Below are 22,667 nucleotides of genomic sequence, written 5' to 3'. Positions count from 1 at the left end.
GGCTCTGGAAAGAATCATCCATCTCAGGTGGGCAAGACACCAAGAGCCCAGCTCACCTGCTCTACAGCTACATGTCTTAATAGCACAGCTCGGTTAATCTCAGGTTTGTCACCTTAAAGTAGGGCTGCTCTGAGGAAGTCAAGTGTATAAATGACTGATGGATGGTGGCCGTTTTACTGGCTGATGTCATTCTCCAAGGCAAAGCCTAGGGCCAGCCTGATGGGTTAGGTTGCATTTTGATTTACAATGCACAGACCGAGAGCGTGATGTGAACCAGCATCGTGTCCATTCACCCCGCTCCCATCAAATACTGGCTCTGTGTGGGTTCCAGAAGATTCAGGGCCAGACCTCGCTGCTGCAGATGTGCAACCCAGGCACAGACACAGTCCTCCAGATGGAGGGACTGGCTGCGCCAGGCTAAGCCCCACAGTGCAGAGCTGTGCAAAGCCCTGCAGTGGGAGGAGGAGAGGTCCATTCTGCCTGGGAGGACAGTCAGGAGAGCCTCAAGGAAGGTGGCTCCAACCTCATTCAGTAACTGAGAATGGAGACACGCGGGCAGCAGACCATTTTCTCCTTCCTGGGTTTTGAGGGTCATCCAGAGCCCAGGAGTTGAGTGGAGACGGTGCAGCCCTGCTGCCCAGGTCCCACTTGCAAGCTCCCCCACTTATTAGCTGTATAACATCAAACGAAACCCCCTTGCACCTCAGTTTCTTCCTCTGTGAACAGGATGATAGTGGTGTATATCACCCACCTCCCAGAGCACGAAGCACCCCAAATTGTGTCTGGTTTATAACAGCTGCCGTGTGATTGCTTGTTCTTGTCACCACTGAGGCTTCCGACCCAAAGCAAGGGGACTCTCAAGCCATGGACCTGGGTCCCTCCTCCACCTGCCTCGCTGTGGGATGCCAGGTCCTCAGAGGTGACCCCGGGAGCCGAGGGTTGAGTGAGCTTCCTGGCTGCTGTCCAGTCACCTGTTTTGCATCTTCAACAGCATCTTCTTTGCTTTCCATCCATATCTCAAAGCAGCAGATGGATTTTGTTTATCAAATAATCATTTGAAAGGGAAAATAGGTTCTGATGAGCCCTAGATTTGCCTTCATAATTTTGAATCAAGTATTTAATTTTTGCTAATAATGATAGTTATTTATTCAAAGCTTCCCACCATGTGCCAGGCACAAGGCTAAGCATTTTCTGTGCCTTGTTTGTCAATCTCACTGCAGTCCAAATGGACATGTTAGTATTGTCTGAATTCCACAGATCAGGCAGGTGAGGCTCAGGGACAGGACAGCTGGAAGATGTGGAACCCAGGTGTGTCCAATTCCAGGGTCACCTTGCTGAATCACTGTTTCCATGTTGGTAAGAAAGGGTCCCAGTTTCCCTCCCCTGTTCTGGTGCTTGCTGCCTCCCAGGGACTGGTCTGTGGCATCTGGCCTCCCTCTCATGCTCCTTGTGACAGGGAAATCTGAGCCCTGGTACTCAGCTGCTGGCACTCCTATGAACTGACTCCTGGTGCATGGAGGATCAGCCTCTGGAAGGCCGGTCCTTCACTAGGTGCAGAATGTTTTGGACAGGTGAGTCCAGTTATTGCAGATGTCATTGAGGACGTGGCCTTAGAAATCCTGTACCTGAGGATAAAGCGACAGGGGGAAAGTTGCAGAGAAAGGCTGTGGGGATGGATGGGGAGGGGTCAAGTGGCCAAGAGGGAGCATTAGAGGGGAAGGGGAGGGGGCTCAGAGGTGGGGATCCCAGAACCTGAGGTTTCCAACAATCAGAATGATGCTTAGTCCCCTGAGGACATGAACCTTCAGGCAAGATCCCCTGTGTACCTCAGCTGGTGTGTGGTAGAACTGGGCCTTTAAATCATTCTGGTGCTGGGGGTTGAACCCAGGACCCTGTGCATGCTGGGCAGCTGCTCTACCACTTAGCTGCATCCCAACCCTAAATGCGGATTCATTTGTAAATGAGTAGAGACTAGGACAGAGTGGGGGGCGGGGACAAAAAGCATTCATTAAGCCTGCCGTGCGCCTCGCTGTTAATACTCTTTATCTCAGATAAGGGTTATCATAACGCCACCAGATAGGTGCTAACCCCATATATATGAGAAAGCCAAGGTCTGGGGGTTAAATTGCCTTCTCAAGTTGGACACAGGGTAGATAATGAAACTAGAATTCCAATCAAGGCTGCCTGATTTTAAAGCAATACTCTGTCCAGGGTATTCAATCCTCTCTTCAAAGTGTTACCTAAGCATTACCATAATCTCCCAAATAATGATTCAACACAGTAAAATGAATAATCTTTAAGGAATCCCTTAAGAAATTAAACTAATCATGGATACCTTGGACGAGAAGTGGGAGAATGTATTTTTGTCTGGGTGAGCCTTTTGTACCTCTTGAAGGTGACTGTGGTCTTTTACATATAGGAGCAACTCCATGGATGGGTCAGTACCCACTCAATACCCACACAAATAGCTATGAAGCCCCTGCTGTGCATAGGAGACTGTCTTGGTACCTAACCCTGGGCCTGCACATTGTAGGTCCTGAATGAATGAATATATGATGGGTGAATGAGTGAATGAATGTATGCTGGTCTCTGAAATCCCTTCAGCTGGCACTTACAGACTTTGCTAAGGAACACGTCAAATATTTCTATAGGAAAGATGCTGTGAAGATCATAAATTGCTTCTGTATAGCACTGTCAGGTGCACGCTGCGAGAGGGATCACATGTCTGTTTTCAAAAGCAGAATAAAAACACATGGTTCTGTGTGCTGACAGTTCTGGTACTGGGTAACTTTGCATTGTGACTCCATGGTTCCTGATCATTGGTTGGTTGAAGTCCTTTTCATCCTTTCTTCTGTGCAATGTCTAAGACCTCACTGAGTCATAAAATACTCTAAAACCAAAACAGTGAGAAAGGAAGGAAACTGCAGAAACACATAATATTTTTATGATTCACCTAAAGATGAATACAAATATTCTTCCATGACCACAGTACAAATGATTTAATACCATAACTGGAAACAATTCCATGTAAAACTCTGAAATAACAGTTTCCTGTGGCCTTTGGAGTCTGAGAAGTGAGTCCAGGTCTTTCTCCCAGGGCCCCCAGGGAGATGATAACAGTAAAGGCTCAGATCAGAGATGCTGGAAATTTTCCTCAGCCCCAGGGGCTGCTGTGGTCCATTCACTTATCAGATCACCCGTCTGAGCGTGCAGCCTGGAAGACAGAGACGTGACTGACTCTCCAGGATTGTCCTCACATCACATGGCAGCCTGTGCCCAGACACAGGGCCCTCCCATCCTGAGGAGACCACCAGCCTTTAGCTCTGTGAAATGGACATATTTCCAAACATCCAGCTAAACAGAGAAGAGAACTCAGGTCCAAATATGCCCTCCCTTCTGAAGGCACCTCTTGAGAGGCCTGGCGGCAGGGCTGTGAGCCTCTCCCAGGTGAGACTCATGACTCTGGCCCAATCGTGCCTCTGACCTCCATCCACGTGATGGGAGCAGCCTGCTACCAGCTCCACAGTGCGCTGCCAGAGCCAACCCCAGGGAAGGAAGATGCTGTGTATCGGTGAGGCTTCTTCTGAGGCCCCTGGCCCTTTCAAAGCAGTCAATAAATACCACAAACCCAGAATTCCATGGAAGGAACATTCGATTTTAAACTCAACTTTAGGAGATTTGATAATAACGTTCTATTTGCTCCTAAGGAGGAGCCACTAGATCCCTCCTCTTCAGTGTCCCATCCACGAAGTGGAGTTAATACAGCATGTCTTTGGTGAGGATGGATGAGGTTAGCAGCCTGAGCTTTGATGCCAGATGATCCAGACCCAGTTCTACCACCTGCTGGCTCTGGACAAGTGAGTCTCAGTTTCCTCATCTTTAAAATGTGTATTAATACCTACACCCAGAACTGCAGTGAGGTTTGAATGAGCAGAGCTTGCACAGTGCAGTAGGAAGCATATAGTAAGTGCTCAATAAAGGTCAGGTAGTGTTATCATCGGTGCACTAACTTACTGTGAGGAACGAGTTGAGAGTATTTATGCAAGTGGGGTGTGAAACGTTGCTCTGCCGATGAAACTCATTAAGAAGGGAGGCTCCTCCGGGTCAGGGAATCTTTGCATCCCCCTGGCGTTGAGTACATAGCAGCTGCTCAGTTTATATGACACTTGAATGCTGAATGACTGAGCCAGGATGGTGGCCCTGGGTTCTCTCTGCCCTCCATAGGTGTCTGTTGAATGACCCTTGGTTGACCCTGCAGCCCAACTGAACGGCTCCCTTGACCCCTCCTTCCAGATCATTTCCCAGACTCTCTCCCCCACCTGGAACCAGACACTGCTGTTCAATGGGCTGGTGATGCACGGCGAGGAGCGGGAGATAGTGGCGTCCCCGCCCCTGGTGGTGGTGGAGCTCTATGACAGCGATGCCGTGGTGAGTGTCCCCGGGCCAGCTGGCAGCACCGCTTTACAGAGGCTGCACTGCACTAACTCCCCTTAAAGCAAATGAAGTCCCAATGGGGTGAGTGGCCAGGGCCCTGGACGTGCCTGAGGCAAAGCTGATCCCTGAAAACAAGGGTCACCACACCGGGCAGCTGGTGATGCCCAGTTTACTCTACTCAGAGGGTACTTCCTTAGAATTCTCTTGAAATTGCAATTAAAATGGGACCCAGTTAGCAAACTTTAGTCAACACTCACTTCTCCAGAAAATAATACTTATAAAAAGCAACCCCAGCTTGCTGGTGCTCTTGCTCTGTAATAAAAATGGCCACACCTTGTAAAACTCAGAGGTTTTTAGCGCTCCTACCAGCTGTGACCAGGTCTCTCCTTTGCTTGGTCATCGCTTCCAGACCCCACAACAAACAGTCGCCCCAACCCCTGCTCTGCTACGACGGGAACCAAACCTCTTCCTCTCCAAAGAGGTTTGTGTTCTGAAATTGGGGGAAGATTGAAATGCTTACTGGAGGATTTTTTTCTTAAAAGCTAAGACAATTTTTTTTTTTTTAATTAAGAAGTCTAAAATGAAAGGCAAAGCTTTGGTTCTTGTATTTGATGTCTCTGGCTCCTCAGGGGGTTGTCGAAGCTCAAATCTACAAAGTGGAACCGTTGTTCTGAGAAGCCTTGCCAAAGCCTCCCCGCACCCCACAGCACCACTGACAGCTGGGCCATGGGCCGAGGTCGGGAGGGAACCAGGGCATGGGAATCACAGCAGGGGAGCAGAGGCCTCAGAGAGCACAAAGCCCCCTTCTGGCTTTCTAGTAGAGAAGATAGAAAAGTCCAATGCCCTCTTGAAGGTCACTGGAGACCAAAGCCAGGACTTGAACTTGGGTCTGCGGTGCCCATTCTTTGCTGCACGCAGGTGGCTAGTATGGCTGTCTTCTCCACAGGCACATGTTCTGGTTCTCTGTCACTCCATCCCTCTGGGTCCCAGCCGTCCTCTGCACATTGGGGCCAGATGTACACATGTGTGAAAGGTGACTTGTCCTGTTCAAGATGTGGAGTTGATGTCCTACAGGAAGTGTCACAAAATAAATACCCTTTCAATTTTGTTCCCAGCCACACACTCCTGATCCTAAGTGCTGCTCCCTGTTGGAGAAGTAACCAAGCACCTTTGAAAGGCCTGCTCCTCCAGCCCGCCGGCGGGCGGGCTGTGTTTCCCGTCAGCACTATGTTATTTTCCACTCCCTTCTAGGTCTTCACTCAGGCGCAGTCTTCCTCAGCTTGACCCTAAGCCAACCCTTTCCAGAAAACTCAAGCCTACATTCTAGAATCTGAAAGGGAAAGGAAACATGGAGAGAGGCCAAACATGAAAGTGCACACGTTCCTCCTGGAGAAATACGTGGAGACACGCACAATATTGTGTTCACACCTGTGGCCTGCAGCTGAATGGGACCCAAAATATGGCCATGATCAGATGATGAGAACAGGACTCTGCAGGACCCATGTTTCCAGCCTAGAACTTTCATCTTCTGGTTGCTTGTGCTCTCAGAAGGGTCTGTAGGTTCTATAAGAAATGAGTTTATATTTTGCAAATTGTTTTTGGTTTATGTTTACTCTTCTTTCATTTCAGGGCCAATTTGAATTAACCATTCCTAACAGGATTAATAACAAACTAATTATTTGGTTGACCAATTATTTTATATCCAGCTGTTCTACCTCTGCCCAGGCCCAGGACAGGTCTGACCCCAACGGTGGATACCAACAGGCAGCTTTGTTTTCTCAAGGCCCGTTTCCACCTGCACTGAGTGTCCTGCAGTCAGCAGTGCCAATGCCAGTTCATGAATCTGAGGGCAGCGAGGCTGCATGGCTGCCCAAACCTGACCTACGCCAAGGGAGAATGTGGCACTGCCCTTGGACTGCAAAGGTCATTTACCCAACAGCTTTCATCCCAGCAGAAGTCACTGAAGGCCCGCCCTGGGCCAGGGGAGGCCGCCATGAATAAAGCAGGTGGCCCTGCCCAATGGAGCTGACATACTTGTGGTCCCTGACAAAAGTAGCAAAGCTGAGTGATTGCTTCAGTCACATGCTGCTCCCGAGGCGCGTGGACCTGGACTCCTGGGAGCAGGCCTGGGGAAGAGGCAGGAAGTGGCACCATCAAATCATTCTGAAAGAAGCCTAAGACCCATACACATACATACAAAGATATTTTCATTTCCTCTTATTTCCAAGAAAAATGGAGCAGGACTGTCCATCACTTAATGATAATCGTTACCATCATCTTCCCACTTATATGCCAGTCCCTACGCAAAGCAAATACATCTTATTGTTACTCTTCACTCTACAAACAGGTATAATTTTCAATCACTCATTAGGAGGAGGTAGATTTAAGAATGCAAACTCAAGTTTGCCTGACTCCAAAGCTCTTGCTCCCAACCACAATGGCGCCCTGCCTGGGATCCTTTGGAATATTTGCTGACACCTAACTTTTCCTTTCCCCACCCCAGTCTACCCAGGATGATTATTTTAACTGGGCTTGATGTGTGACAAAAGAGACAACCCCTAAGATAGCCTTGGCCAGAGAGCCCCATGATGACCCTCTTAGAGTGTCCCCTGGGAGCCTGAGTGGATCCCTCTCCTCCCCAAACCTGAGGAACTGGACAAGAAGAACTGGCAAAAGAAGAGAGTGAGGCAGCAGAAAGAGGGAGACACTGATGCTGACAGTCTTGTGAAGATCATTTGCAAGGGCTGGGGATATAGCTCAGTTGGTAGAGTGCTTGCCTCACAAGCACAAGGCCCTGGGTTCAAATCCCCAGCACTACACAAAAATTATTTGCAAAACCGCATCCGTGTGGGTCAGAACCCATAGGTAACCATGAGGAAACAAAAATCCATTTCTTTATGCCCTAGGGGAAGCCAGAGTATTTGGGTGCCACAGTGGCTGCTCCAGTGGTGAAGCTGGCTGACCAGGACTATGAGCCTCCCAGGCTGAGTTATCACCCCATCTTTTGTGGGAGCATCTCTGGAGGGGACCTCCTTGCTGTGTTTGAACTGCTGCAGGTAAGGGATCCAGAAGTGGCATCTGCACTGAATGTCTGCACCCGGCCAGAGAAGTGGCTTCCCTGGAGGTGTCACTTCAGTGAAGCTGTGCCTGGTTCCTCCCTGCTATCCTGTGGCTGGAATGATCTCCTCTGGGAGTCTTAGAGGTAGCACTTAAGAACTCAGGTGACATGGGCTTTTCCTAGAACCCCTGCACTACTAATCAGAGTCTTAGGATGAGAAATCTTTACAGGTTTGGTCATTGATGCTCGGTTAGCCCCACGTGTGAGTCCCTGAATCCCATGTGTTCCATGAATAGACACAAAAGGGGAAGGCGGGAAAACATTTTGGTCACTTAGCACATGCTAAGTTGTATTTGCTGCCTTACTTAACCTTCATCTTACTAGATGTCCCTTGAGCCTGCTGAGATGGGCATTGTGGTTCCCATTTTGCAGGTAGTAGACTGAGGATTCATGCAGTTGGCTGACTAGTTCATCATGCAGCCAGTTGGAGGTTGAGTTGAGAGTTGAACTTAGACCTGTAAAGCCTTTAGCTTCTTCCACAGCCTCACAGTTTCCCAAAGACCAAGGGCTCCTAGTCCTTCTCACTGAGACCATGGGGATTTTGAACATGTGTGGAGGAAGACTTTCAGAAGCAGAGGCAGGATATGGAGAAGGGAAGCTGAGACCCTGACTGTCCAGTGAAGAACCAATGAGGAACAAAGAAATGAGCCCGTGGACTGTGTCAGAGATTTCTCTCATTGGCCCCCCACTCACAGGGGGCAGGGGACACTTCACCTTTGGGAAGGCCAATCCTGCCTTAGTCCATTCAGGCTGCTTTAAGAGACTTTGAGTGTCATCTGGTTTACCCCACTAAAGAAAAATCTTTTTGGAGACAGAATGGCTGTTTTGGACAAACAGTGTACTGTCAGGGAAACTGAGTCTAGGAGGCTCTTGGAGGATGGTGTAGAAAGAGTTCAAGCATTAGCTCCAGTTCCATAAGGTTGCAACCTGGGAAGGTAGGAGAATAAGACAATTCCACAACCTACAAATAGTAGGCTCCAGGATTCCAGGCTGATAGAACACATGATTCCAATAGAACCAGCGGAAGCCAGGTAGATGTGTGTTGCACAGAGGTATGGATGGTCAGAACCGAAGGCAACTTGTGAAACCAGCTGGTCCAGTCTTTCCTTAAACCAGAGTCTAGGTGAGTTTTTGACTCTGAATGAGTGATTTTAGGTCACAACCAGGGAGGGGACCAAATACCACTGGATTCATAAGCAGGGAGTTTGCCCTTGTTGATCTTCTTAATGCTTCTAGAGAAAGTCCAGTTTAATATTCATTTCTCTATAATACCCCAACTCATCTGTCTCTGATACCTCAATATAATTTCTCAACTTGCTACTTTTGTTTTTAAGAGAGAGCAGTCTGCAGACTCAGTACCTCAAGAAAAGATCAGTGCTAACTATGGGACATTTCTCAAAGTCAGCTTCTTGGAACACCAGGCCCTCAAAATATATTGAAAAAAAGTTTAAGAATTGCTCCACATTCTATATTCCAACAATATGGTTTTCCTTTTTCATTGGTTTTCTTTTAAAGTGACTTTCCATGTAGGACAAATGGCACTTGTTTTACTTAGCAACATGGTATTTCCTTTTTTTTGGGTTTTTTTGTTTTTGTTTTTTGGTACTGGGGAATGAATCCAGAGGCACTTAACCACTGACCTTGTTTTTCTTTTGTATTTTATTTATAGACAGTGTCTCACTGAGTTACTTAGGGCCTCACCTAAGTTGCTGAGGCTGACTTTGAAATCGCAATCCTCTTACCTCAGCCTCCTGAGCTGCTGGCATTTCCTTTTAAAAAAACAAAGATGTGTCCCATAAAAAGTGGTTGCTGGATAATGATACAGATAGTAAAGGCGTTGGAGGGATGGCTGACTCAGGAAAACTAGGTCTAGTCCAACACTCCCACCTTGTAGGTGAGAAAGCTGAGGCTCAAGGTTAGCTGGCTTGGAGTCAGGCAACTGTCTTAGAAGCACGAAGCTGCCTTCCTAAGTGCTCTGGGCCTGAGTCCCCTTGTCTGTCAACAAGGGGCTGGACAGGTTGATCACCGAGGCCCTCGAGGCTCAGCCCTCTGTCCCGGGTCCCGCCTCCCCTTCTCTCTCAGCGCTGAGTTGGATGCAATGGTGAGGGCTGCTGCTGCTTCCTGACAGCTGGCTTAATAGAGGAAGCATCCTCCGGGGCAAGAGGCTTAAGAGAGACAATTCATTAGGGCGTCATTAGAAATTCTCATTTTATCACTTGTTCAACAAGTAATTTGATCATCAGCGAGACATCTCAGCATGCAGGTCTCTTACATGCCAAGAGGATGGGGACTGGAAGTTCCTTCATCTGTCACCAGCCGAGCTCAGGTTTCATCTGTGGATGGCTGACTTGAGCTTTGCCATCTCCATTGCTGAAGCACTTGCCTGATCCGGAAGCTTGAATTTTCTGTGAACCAGATTAAATCCATCAATTCCATTTCCCTCCTCCATCCAAGCCCACCACCCCGTCTTCCCAGTTCTAGTTGGTACCTGCTGTGCACCCGGATGCTCAGGCTTCCAAACTCATTGAGGCTTGTTTCTGCACACTGTCTATACCCATTGCCAGCCAGCCCCAGGGATGTTCCTGGTACAGTTCCCGTCTTCTCTGTTGCCGTGGACTCTTCTAGTTCCCATTTGAAAGGTACACTGTCCAGTCTATTGGCCACCTGTCCTATCCCTGTTCACAGCATCCTGCACGTTCCTTTGAGAGAAGCCAAGAAGATCCTAGCATTCTCCTCTTCAGAGATCCTCAGTCACTCCATACTTCTTACCTCTAATGACGTTTCCCAAAGTCTGTTTCGTTGAAGCACCAATCTCTCCAAATACAGTGAAAAGAAAGTCCGAGAAATACTTCATATTACACTTCTCTTGGGGATTCAAAGTGCCCACTACCATTTAAAGGCTCTGAGCAATTCTGCAGCAAAGAACTTTTTTAAATTTCTTTTTCAAAAGCCAGTATTTCTCCAACTGTGTTTGACCACAGAACACTTTTTTTTTTTTTTTTTTTTTAATGATCACTGTCAATATTTCCATGAAGAGAATTTCCACAGCCTGGCTTTTAACTCTTAAAATTGGTCTTCAGACTACTTTGCCAGCCTAATACTGGCACATTACTTACTGTACACAGCCTCTTTATGCCAGTTCACTCTGAATCCTGATCTCACAACACAGATTGATTCTTTAGATGGCATCTGTGTGACCTTTCTGTTTTAAAGATGCAGTTATTAATTAATGAATGATTTGCCAATCTTGACTTTATAGATACCATTCACAGAAGAAAAAAAAATTGACTAAAGAAGTCAGGGAAGACCAGTTGGCTGATCCTCCTACTTTTATTATCATTATTATTATTATTTTTTATTCATTGTATACAAATGGGGTACACCTTTCTAAGACTTTCCAGCAGAGGGTCCCAAGCCGTCGACTTGGTCAGGCCACACAGGGCCTCTTCTGTGGTCAGCAGGTCAGCTGGGACAGCAAAGGCTACCCTAACTTGTTCCCTGGCCTGCATTATCCGCTGCCATGTGACCTCGCCATGTGACCTCACTGCAGACATCCGGGCTGTTTCCGGCTTTGCAGCAAACTTGTTATTTGAACTTGGGTTCAGTGAAGTTCCTCTGGAATCTTTATTTTTTTTCCTTTTCTGCCAGGATCGGTCACACCCTTTCTGCCTTCTGCAGGTGTCATTCCACTTCTTGGGCTTCCCTTTCTCTACTCAGAAGCTGGGTATCACTCTTAACTGTTGTTCCTTAAAAAGTAATTTTTTCCTCTTCTCTGATTGTTTTTAAGTTATTTTCCTGTATCTTTGCTTTGTAGCAGTTTTATTCTCTTGTGTAAAAGTGAAAATGTCTTTGTCTTCCTCCTGATTTTTGGAGCTTTTGAAACTGTGGCTTGATGTTTCTAATTAGTTTTGAAAAATTATGAGTCATTATCTCTTCAAATATTCCTTCTGCTCCATCCTTCCAGCTCCCCGTCCTCTCCTCCCCTCTCCCCTCACCTCCGTGAGTCCAATTATGTGTATGCTGGAACTTGTGATTTATACTCTATGACTCTCATGTTCTTTTATGTATTATTTACCCTTTTATCTCTCTGAGCTTTATTCTAGGCATAATAATCTGTCTTCCAGTTGATTTCCTCTGCCTTTATCTGCATTTGATCTTTTTTTTAACCCATTCACTAATTTCTTGTTTCCAGTCAGTAGATTTTTATCATAAAATTTCCATTTCTTCCCTTTTTCTATAGGTTTTAGTCTCCTATTGAAATTCTTGGACTGGGGGTGTAGCTCAATGGTAGAGTGCTTGCCTAGCATGAGTGAGCCCTGGTGATAGGCCCCAAACTGGGAAAAAAGAAAGAAAGAGAAAAGAGAGAGAGAAAAATTCTTAACCTCCTGTTGAGCAGATTAAGCATTGTTATTTTAGAGTTCATGTCTGATTACTATATTATCTGAATCCTGCAAGGGTCTGTTTCTTTGGTTACTGTTTCTCCTGGACTTCAATCACACTGTGAGAAAAATACTCCTTTATGCCATATTTTATTGCATGCTAGATATTGCATATATCAATATGCAGGGAAAATTGGGGCCCAAACTGAAATATTTTGAAACCACTAGCAATCCTAGATCATCTGTAATTAAGATGATTTTAAGCTGCAAAAGTCAGTGGATTTCCAGGTTACCCCTACTCCTAGGGAAACTCTGTGTGCCAGAAAGTGTGCCAAGTGTCTTGCCTGCTGTCTCAGACTCTTCGCAGCAACTCTGTGAGTTAGACATCACCACTTTTATGCTGCAAATGATAAAACCGAGAGTCAGAGATACTCAGTGATGTGTCCAAGTTCACACAGCAAGCGAGGGAGGCCAAGCCTGGTCCCTCGTCACTGTCCTGGACAGGGGTGTAATGGAAGGAAAGATGGTGGGCTGAGAGAGACAGAAAGGAGAAAGGCTTCTGAGCACCAGTTTCAGATGGGCAGGGCTGGGGCTGGGGACACGCCTGGCCTGTTAGTTGGCTCCTCCTTAAATTTTGCATCAGATACCTCAGCTGCTGTTCCTTTGCCCACCCTGTTGCGGGACCTCCTTCGAGGTCCTGATGTTTTATCTGCACTGGGACATTTGAGCAGTCTGGCCTTCTCCCAGCCCATCCTGCTCACCCCTGATTCTTACTATTTTACTTTCATAATGGTCCCTTGTTTTTCCCTGGCACCATGTGCTGAGTGGCTGCGTATCATGTGGCTTTGTAGGTCAGTCAGCCACAGGCCCATTCACTGTGCAGAAGCTTGATCTTGGCTGTCAGCAAATTCCTTCGGTCTCCACCGTGCTGTAGGTCCCTCCAGGGCTGTGCTGAACTCTAAAGGATGTCTTCAGGGCAGCTCCCGTGCTGCCACGTCAGCATTCCCCGGAAGAGGGAGCATGACGCATTAACAGTGCCAGGAGAGCTTGGGAAGGGTGCGGGTAGGAGGGGAGGGATGGAGAGAGGACGGTTAATGGATACCAAGGTGCAGCTGGATAGGAGAAAGAACTTCTCATGTCCCACAGCACAGTAAGACAACCCTGACTGACAGCAGAGTTATTTCAAACTGGCTAGTAGAGAGGATTTTGAATGTTCCCCACACATATTTATCTTAGGTAATAGATATGTCAATTACCTTGATCTGATCATTTACCATTCATATATATGTATCAAGGTGTCACACTATACCCAGTAAATATGGCCAATTTTTATGTGTCAATTAAAATGAAAATCTAATAAAAAACATATCCAGAGGCACTTTCTCCCACGTTGCCATCATGGCCATTTCGTGGTTTTATGGTTGGAGCCAGAAGCAATTAACTTCCCCAGTGAGGTGGTTTCTGCAGGCTATGCTGCCCACCCCAGCGCTGCCAGGCAGTGCTGGGCAATTCATCCTCATCATGCCAGCTTCTTTATCTGGATCCTTCGGCAGCCTTATTATCTTGAGCCTATTTGGCCTTTTGCAGAATCTGTTTTTCTTTTTCTGAGCTTTCTTCTAATTAGCTTAACCACATCTGCCATTGCCAGCTAGAATATGTCTGTGAAAAAGGAACGGGGCTGTGTTTGCGCTTTGCAGGTTTTGATGAGCAATCAAGCTTTTTCTAGCTTACAGAGCTGATGTGTCAGTTGGCCAATAAGCATTTATCAAGAATGCACTCTATGGAGCACTGCTTGAGAGACTTGGAGAATGAGAGGACGTAAACAAAGACTTCCTCTTGGCCAAATCCTGTATAGGTTGTTTAACAAAGAGTCTCAGTGAGGTGAAACACTGGCTCCAAAGCAAAGTTTAATGAATCTGATTCCCAAGGAGCTAATGGGTCACCTGACCCAGTTCTACATAGACCTATATGGAAGACACTCTGCATTCAAAGAATGCAAGGGCAGGAAAATGACCACAGGAGCTGGGACTAAGTCAGGAAAGGCCTCTTGAAAGATGTGTGTGTTGAGCCAGGTCTTGAAGGCAGTGTGGGTGGCCCGCTCAGGAGGAAGACCCTGCCCTTAGTGACACTCTCGTCTTTTTTTTGGTGGGAGATGTCAACAAAGTACAGTTGCCTTCCTGTGTAACCTCAAGGGCAGAAGTGACACATCTTTCTCCTGAGTTCTGCCTTCAAAAAACATTGTGCTCCATCTCACTGATGAAGAAGTAGTTGCTGTTGCATCAAATTTGAATCTCTTTGTAGTGGTGCATTACCCATTTTCTGGAGATCTTGACAGAGTGGGGGGAATAGTCAGAACTCAAAGGTTCAGAACCGAATCAAATCTCTCTCCATTTTGCAACTGTAGTTCCTGTGGAACTTCATTCAGTTGGGAGGGTCTTTCTCTGCATCTTGCTCTTCTCCTTCTGTGTTGCTTGCTTCCTGAAGGCTGTGTCTTACCAACCTGTGGCACATCCTGAGTGCCACCTTGGAAATCAATGCATTTGTCAATGAATAAATAAAGTTGGTAAACTGCATGGTCCTTTTTGCATTTCAAGTTGACAAAACCATGATGTCTTATGGAGGGAGTGACCATGGACTGCTGTCCATCTCCCCTGCTCCTCTCCAGCTCTCTCACCAGCCCCCATTTTGTGTGGCAGGTCCCCCCGACTGGGCTGCAAGGGCTTCCTCCCTTGGACCCACCAGACTTCACCCAAATCTACCCAGTTCCTGCCAACATTCGGCCAGTGCTGAGTAAATACCGCGTGGAGGTAGGGCTCCGGAAGAGGGGGACTGTCCTCTAGGACTTGGGGGCAGTGGTCCTGCCTGCATGGTAGGAGGGGTGGATAGCTCAACCCAGGGAACGCCCATCCGGCTTGGCCTCCCATTGCTGCACAGTCCATGCCTGGAAGCAAGTAGTGGCCCTAGGAGGCACACTCTCCCACCACCTCCAGGGCGTTTACGTGGTTCCTCCCCAGGTCTGTGGGTGACAGCTCTGTGGGTCCTCTCCTCAGGTTCTCTTCTGGGGAGTCCGTGAAATGAAGAAGGTGCAGCTCCTGTCTGTGGACCGGCCGCAGGTTCTCATCGAGTGTGGGGGACGAGGAGTGAAGTCCTGCGTGATCCAGAGCTACAAGAACAATCCCAACTTCAGCGTCCAGGCAGATGCTTTCGAAGTGGTGCGTCCAGCCCGCCACAGCCCCGCCCCCTGCCCCGCCCCACCCCACCCCACCCCACCCCACCCACTGCCCTGCTGCCACAGATGAGCCCTACCCATTCCTGCTTGTCTAGGGGCAACTTCTTAGAATTGCACATGCCCATTGCCTACAAGAAAGTGCAGTCTAATTGCAAAAAAGCCAGGATTTCAGAATAAGAAAATACACGTTTGCGATTGTTGTTTTTGATGTTTTCAGGTATAGATCACACAGCAAATCAAAACAGATTGAAACACTTTTGCTGAGAATAGTGGTTCCTGAAGTTTATCCTCAGCAGCATCACCTGGGAATGCTCAGTTCTAGCACATTCTCAGACCTCTCCCAGCCCCTGAATTAGAAGCTGGTGAGGTGGGTCCCAGCTGTTTCTGGTTTAACAAGTCCTCCAGGTGGATCTGACACATAGAAAGTCAGAACCACCAACCTGGAAGCTATGCTATCGAAACTTATTTTAATGACTCAATTAAAAAAACAAATGTTATTTGTCCTTAGAATGCCGACAGTTTGCACTTTGTTCTTCTAAAGTGATGTGCATGGACACCTGTGCTTTTATTTATTTCAATATTTCAATATACTTTTGTGTTCTGATTTTGAATTAATTAAAAGGAGGGTTTGCTGTGTCCCACCCGTCAGCTCCACGGGATGCGTGATGCTAACTTAGGGAAGACTGAGGTTGAGGACCCTGAATATTGTTTGCAAACCTTTCACATGTTCCTTCCCTGGGCCTCTGGGCCATCAGGGGAAACAAGTGCAGTCATTCCATGTTAAATGACTCGACTCTCATCTGACATATTGTGGCTGTGTGAACTGTCATTTGAGGCAAGACTTCCACTGGTTAATGAGAATAAGAGCATTGAAAACATTGCTCTAGGAAATACAGAAGTGGAGGTTTTTACAATTTAAACCTGGGATGGATTGTGAATAAGACATGCTCATATATTTTTGGTACTTACTCCCTGGCTTGGGAAGACAATGCTCCAGTGTTTTGGCAAACTGAGTGACTGACCAAGGGACAGACAAGCAAGACAGGGGTAAGGAACAGGGTGGACATCTGGCTGGCCTTGGGCCTGCCTGCAGACAGGTCAGCAGGGCATGAGCAGCCAGGCCTGGCCAAGGCAATGGCCCCCTTCACCCACTTCTCCTGCAGGAGCTGCCTGAGGACGAACTTCTGCACCCGCCGCTGAGCATCTGCGTGGTAGACTGGAGAGCCTTCGGGAGGAGCACCCTTGTGGGCACCTACACCATCAACTGCTTGAAGCCGTTTTTGTGGAAATCCATACAGCCCCCTGCCCTGATCGCACAGGTGGATGGAGCCCAAGGTGGGCAAGGTAGGGGGCTCCTCCTGCACTCTGGCTCTGTGACTCCAGAGCCACAGTGTCTGCAGGCTGGCTGCTGGGGACCTGGCTCACAGCAAGTGGCTGGGTGGGTCTTGCTGACAAACTTGCTCCTGCGGTCTCCCCTACCTTTTTCAGCTGTGCGACTCTTACTTGAAGAGTCATATCAGCGTGACTCCTCTCAGAAGATGTCTTTGAGTGTGACTCATGCTCCTTCCTTCCTCCACTCTCTTGGCACGGCCTTTGCTTTGTGCTTGACGTCATTTCTGTTTGTTCCATTTTGGATCGCAGGTGCTTCAAGTTGAGAATGTGACCCTTCTTACTCCCGTGCCTTAGTGTTATCTTTGATCCATCAGGGCTTGTCTATCTTTATATCCTCCATTTTTCTTTATCTTATTCCCTGTCCCTACTCCCTGTTCCCTCCCCACCCCCATATGCCCCACAAGGACATCTTTGTAATGTTAAAACATACCTAATCTATGTAAGTTACATGGTGCTATACTCATCCCTTGATTTCCTGTTCTTGTCACTCGACACTATGTGTTAGGTCCTATCTGTACAGCAGTTCATTGCTTCCACCTGTCTCCTCTACCATATTTTGCTCTTCCTGTCCCTTTGTGTTGGACCCTTAGCTACCTGCAACTCCTCACTCCCACAAATGGCATCCTGACGAATCCTTGTGCCAGTGAAGGAAGATGCTGTGTGGGAATTTCTCTGGATTGTATGCCTAGGAGTAAGTTACTGGATCTCAGGATGCGGGCACATGTCATTTCTTCCAGTACAGTAAGAGGGCGCTCCAGAGGACAATGCTGAATTAAGTACCCCAGTCTACTGTCCACCATCACTGCCCCCGTAGCCCTACACCCCCTCCTCAGCAGCACCTCCTGCGAGTCACCTTTCTGAGGTTCTGTTTTGACATGCTTTGGATTTTGTTTTTGCTGTCCTGTGGATATAAAGTAGTATCTCGTTGTTAATTCAGCTTGGGTTTCTCTGATTACTACTGAATTTGCACACCTTGATATCCTGGCTGCCGTCTTAATCCCCCTTCTGTGATTGGCCTGCCCGTGTCCTTTTCTTGTGTCACATGTGCTTCCTTTCATTTTCTTTTGTGATTCACAAGTTCTCTGTCTATTCTTGATGCTAATAACCTACAAATTTTAGCTACTTCTCATATCTTTTCCTAGTAAGATGGAAACTAAACTTGCCTACAGTCCTCATCATTGAGCAGAAATCCTTGATTTTGATGTAGTTAGACCCACCCGTGCTTTAAATTGTATGATTTGTACTTTAGAATCTGGTTTAAAAAAACTCTTTTTCTCCCCTTGGTTACAAAGATCTTAAATTTTTTTTCAAGTAGCTTTATGGTTTTAGCATTCACATTGTCAATCTGCCTTTGTACCTGATGTTGGGGGGGTGCAGCTAGTCTTTCTCCCCAGAGTGACCATCTCTGCCCACAAGACCTGCTAACCAGTCATTTCTTTCCCCATTGGTTTTACTTCTCTCTCAACCGCCACGTTGCCATATGTCCCATCTAATGATAAGCTTTTAGTTTGTCCTACTGATTTCTATCTCTGTGTACAGCACAGAGTAGATACCTGTAAGATTTGTAGGATTAAATTTGCTGTTGAAAACTCAGCAACTGGAGGAAGGAGAACCTTGGAGGCCTTAGAAGTTAGGGAGGCTCCCAACTGGGAACTGTCCCTGAGTACGGAATTCTACAGCACAAAATGCAGAGAAGAGGACATTTAGCAACAAAGGACAGTGTTACTCTCCCTTAATGGTATTAAGGGCCAGTGAAGGCTCTCATAAGGTCCAAGGACCTACCTCTGCTCCCTATGAAGCAATGCATTCGGGTCTGCCTGTACTTAGGGGGTGACTGAGCTGTGGAGCTTCCAAAGACTCCTTGAGTTAACACATTGGGGAGAGGACCAACACTGAGGGTATGTGTCCCAAGCCTTGATTTTCATGATTCCAGTGGCCATGATTGATTGACATGTCCCTAAGGGATCCACTTATTGACTACCTACTATGTACCCACAGCAAATGCATCCCCTTATTGACTACCTACTATGTACCAGATGTCCTACATCAGGATATCATGTTATCCCCTGGTGAAATGAGTATTTTTATTGTCATTTTGTAAGTAAGGAAAAGTGGTTCAGAAATGTTAGCACTTGCCATATGTGAACCCAGGTCTGATTCCTAATATCAGATCTCTAAATGACCACCTCTATTGCAGCCCTGTTCTCTGACTGAATGTGCTTTTGCCTCAGCTATTTCAGATTCACTAATGGCGACTGACTCTTCTGAACTCCTTGAGTCCTCCCAGGATCCTCCAACAGATCATATCTACGTGGATGTTGATCCACCTCCCATGGTGGTTCCAGACTCTGCCCAGGTTCAGTCAGCCATCTTGGTGGACATACCTGACTCATCCCCTATGCTGGAGCCTGAACGCACACCTGCAGCCCAGGAAGCACCAAAAGATGGAAAAGTTAAGGTCAGGATATAATCCTTCATGTTTACAGGGCCCACTGGAATTTGCATTGGAGGATCTGTGTACTAATCTTTCCGACAACTAGCAGTGTGGCTTTGAGCCAGAAACCTCACATTTCTGAGTATTAGTTTCCCACTAATATTGATATTGATACCCACCTCAGAGCATTGTAGAATCAGAAAGTCAATATATATGAAATTATGTGACAGTAATATTGACTCAAAAAGAAACTCCTCTTAATCCATTAGCTTGGAAAGACAGTGGAGTGTCTATCCAGGACTAGTACACAAGTATTTGGAGCCTACTTTGTACATGGTCATACAGGATCAAAAAGATACATCTTTTTGATTCTGCAGAGGAGTAAGACTTCTTATCTTCACTTAAATGAGATTCAGGAAGAGAAGATGGAAAAGTACACAAAGAACCAGAGCCAAGGATAGGGTTGATCTTTCAAAGTCATAAATTTGAGTACAAAGTCCAAGACCATTTTAAAGAAAGTCCTAAGAAACTGCCTCCCCTGTGAATAATAAAGGCTGAAGTAAAAAGAACAGCGAGATGGAATCGTGGCTCTTTTCTCAGGCTGTTCCCATCTCATCCATCCTCAGAGACTCTTTGTGATCCCTCGCGGGGTTCTCTGCATCACCCCACATGGCACCCACCAGTTTAGGTTGGAGTGCTGGGTCCCAGTGTTTGTTGACATCATAAAACTCTGAAGCCAGAAAGACAGGGATGATGTTGTGACATCACATCTCTATATCCCTTTCCCTTGATAGACTTCCTGGCACACAAATGGTGCTCAGGAGATGCTGGGGAGAGTGGGAGGGCGACAGATGTATGATGCGTCTTCCATAGGCTGCCTCCAGTGCAATGACGCTCTTTTCCCCCAAACACCTCCTTTCTGCCATGAGTATATCACTTGTGGCCCCCATCACTATGTGACAGATGTCATTTATTTGCATCTGTGGTTACCAGAAATGAAGCTAATGGGAAATTGCCTAAATGACATCACTTAATCCTCACCACAGTGAAGTAGGTAGCTATCAGTGTCCCTGCCTCCTGTTGAGGAATCTGAGAATCACAATGCTGGTTTTAGTTGAATTGTAACCCAGATATCACTGAAGATAGTGCCGATTCCTCTGTGCCTCGCTGTGTCCTATGTCCTGCTCATTTGACATGTGCCTGTCTCCTCCTCTGCTGAACTCTAAGCTTCCCAAATGCCAGTCCATGTTCAATTCCCCATACATCCCCAGCATCAAGCCCAGGATCTCAACCTTCTTAATAAATGTTTGCTAAATGAATGAATGGATGAGTAGTTTATTAAACTTTCATTTATTGGCATGATACAGAGAGCTGCTACCGTAAAACCAACAGATACATCTGTTCTCTCCCTCAGTTAAGCAGTTGGCCACTAGTATGCAACAAAACGAGGCCCAACTAATGACCCGACCCTTATTCCTTGGCAGGATGCCAAGAAACCCTCGCGGAGATCCACTAAAAGGAGAAAGAGGACCATAGCGGATGAATCTGCCGAAAACGTCATTGACTGGTGGTCCAAGTATTATGCCTCCCTGAAGAAAGCACAGAAGGTAGCCTCCCCTTCCTGTGACAGTCGAGGGACTAAAGAGACCCCCCCACACACACATTCTCCTGCTTCAGATCCCATGTATCTCTTTTTAGATCCCACTAGATGTGGCTCCTGCACAAGTGTGGTTCTGTTAACTGCAAAAAGGGTAAAAAGATAAAATCTAGAAGGATCAATGATCTTGAATAGTAAAACCCTGCCTCAGAGTGGAGCCGGCACAGGACAGAGCTCTGCTGTAGTTGCTGGAAGGATGTCCAGGCCGGCTGGGCACCTGGAGGGTCTTCCTCCCAGTGAGACGCAGGGGCTCAGCAAGGAGAAGTGGGGTCTTGCTAGGTGGGCGTCAGTGATAGAGGCTTCATGTGCCCCAGGAGACCCAGGCCAACTGGCCTCCGGTCTCCAGCAGGCGGGAAATTATCGAAGTAAAGGCAGGTGTGGGCCTTGGCAGATGGAAAGAACCAGGGGCATTGCCACAGCAAGAGCAGGGCCTCGTGTACCTGGAACTAAACAAGGATCAAGCCATAAAGAAGAATCATGGGAAGGGGCTCTGCAGAGTTAGGCAAAAACCCAGTGCCTGAATTTAGTAAGACTTAACAACCTCAAAAAAAAAAAAAAAAAGGAAAGGGTAATCAAATGTTATGGTTATATTTAGTTGAATAGAGACTTTTCTGATTCTTTAAAGACTATAGATTCATCTAGGATATTGCACATGCTGATATATAGTAAATTAACAAACCAAATACTAATCTCTGCCTCCAACCTCCCTCCTTCGGCTCTGATGGAAGCGGCCACTTTCCGTGTGTGCTCGCCCTTTCCTTTTTCCCTGAGGACCTCCCCAGTCCCAGTACCAAGCCAAGGACCCAACATGCCAGCCAGTCATCCTCACAGCACAGATGAGCATGACGCCCCAGGGAAGTGTAGGAATAGTGGGGAGAGAGATTTCCCTGTGGCCGAGAAGAGTCTGCCCAGAGAGGACAGGATGCCCACAGCTCAGTGGCATGTTTTTTGGGTGTATGGTCACCTCTTCTCTTGGGCAGAACACCACACTGCACTTGGGTCCCATGTCTTTCCAGTGAGGCTTCACTCTGGGGACATCTTGGGGACTGTTTGAATACTCTTTTAAAGTGGCATCTCTGAGATGCAGAGAGTTGGGGTGATTGAATTAGAGCTGTTTGCAGTCAGGATTAGTAGATTAGGCATGGCAGCGTCAACTGTCTTGTCTCCCTCTTTTTCAAAGGCAAAGGAGAGCAATCCCAAGGAAAAGAAAGGCCACACAGGTAAGAGGCTGTTCTGGGGGTTCTTGGACAGAGATGGGGGTCACTGTAGTAAGAGAATTAGGAACCGGAAGCCATGGGAGGTATGTTAGAAGTCAGCTGCTTTCCTCAAGTGAGGAAGCAATTTCAGGAAGATGACCACACTTTGTAAAGGTCTTATAGATATTGACCTGGACAGAGCTCCCAGGTCTCTGAATTTTATTCAGTACCAGAATATTCATTTTTAAAACTCAGTTTATAAGGATTGAATAGATCTGGTTTGGCAGAAACCCAAATAAAAGAAACCTGGGATTGGAAATTTCCACAAACACAACTGAAGCCCACAGCAAGTCATAGCTTAAATCTAACCAAGGCTTGTCAGGTGACATTAATAGATGTAGGAGACCCAGGGCCACTCAGGTCCTCTGACCACTGCTAATTAGCACATGTGATTCCCTGGCCAACCCTGTGCATAGACAATAGTATCTTCATCTTGCAGAAGATGAAACAGAGGGACAAAGAGGTCAAGGAATATGTCCAAGGTTACACAGTTAAAAAATAGCAGATCCAGAAGTCCATCTCTGGCAGATTTTTCCCTGGGTCTGCTGCTAAAAAGTTACTAAGTAATTCCACTAACATCATTTTGGGTGAGACACTTAACATCTTGGAGTCTCATGAATCTCATGAATCTCAATTCCCCGAAGACATTCAAGAGGGGGTTTAACTAAAAACTTCAGAGTTGATCTAAATCTTGGGTCTGTTCTTTGCTTGTTGGGTGAATGGGAAAATAATCTATCCTCTCTGTGCCTACCTTAATGAGTTATTGCA

General features: G+C 46.9%; 1 protein-coding gene across 1 annotated transcript in view; it reads left to right on the top strand.

Moving 5' to 3' along the window:
• Fer1l6 (fer-1 like family member 6) overlaps positions 1-22,667 on the top strand; it is a 116,701-nt gene that overhangs the window by 55,759 nt on the left and 38,275 nt on the right. Inside the window, exons 20-27 of the mRNA XM_047542602.1 lie at positions 4,294-4,428; positions 7,341-7,490; positions 14,628-14,738; positions 14,982-15,143; positions 16,324-16,495; positions 18,784-19,010; positions 20,471-20,593; positions 21,824-21,863. Of these exons, the coding sequence (XP_047398558.1) occupies positions 4,294-4,428; positions 7,341-7,490; positions 14,628-14,738; positions 14,982-15,143; positions 16,324-16,495; positions 18,784-19,010; positions 20,471-20,593; positions 21,824-21,863 (1,120 nt within the window). The remainder of the gene's footprint in view (positions 1-4,293; positions 4,429-7,340; positions 7,491-14,627; positions 14,739-14,981; positions 15,144-16,323; positions 16,496-18,783; positions 19,011-20,470; positions 20,594-21,823; positions 21,864-22,667) is intronic.

The sequence above is a fragment of the Sciurus carolinensis genome, chromosome 1, assembly GCF_902686445.1.
Source record: "Sciurus carolinensis chromosome 1, mSciCar1.2, whole genome shotgun sequence".
NCBI lineage: Eukaryota > Metazoa > Chordata > Mammalia > Rodentia > Sciuridae > Sciurus > Sciurus carolinensis.
The sequence above is the reverse complement of the archived record's forward strand: the minus strand, read 5'-3'. Positions and strand labels throughout refer to the sequence as shown.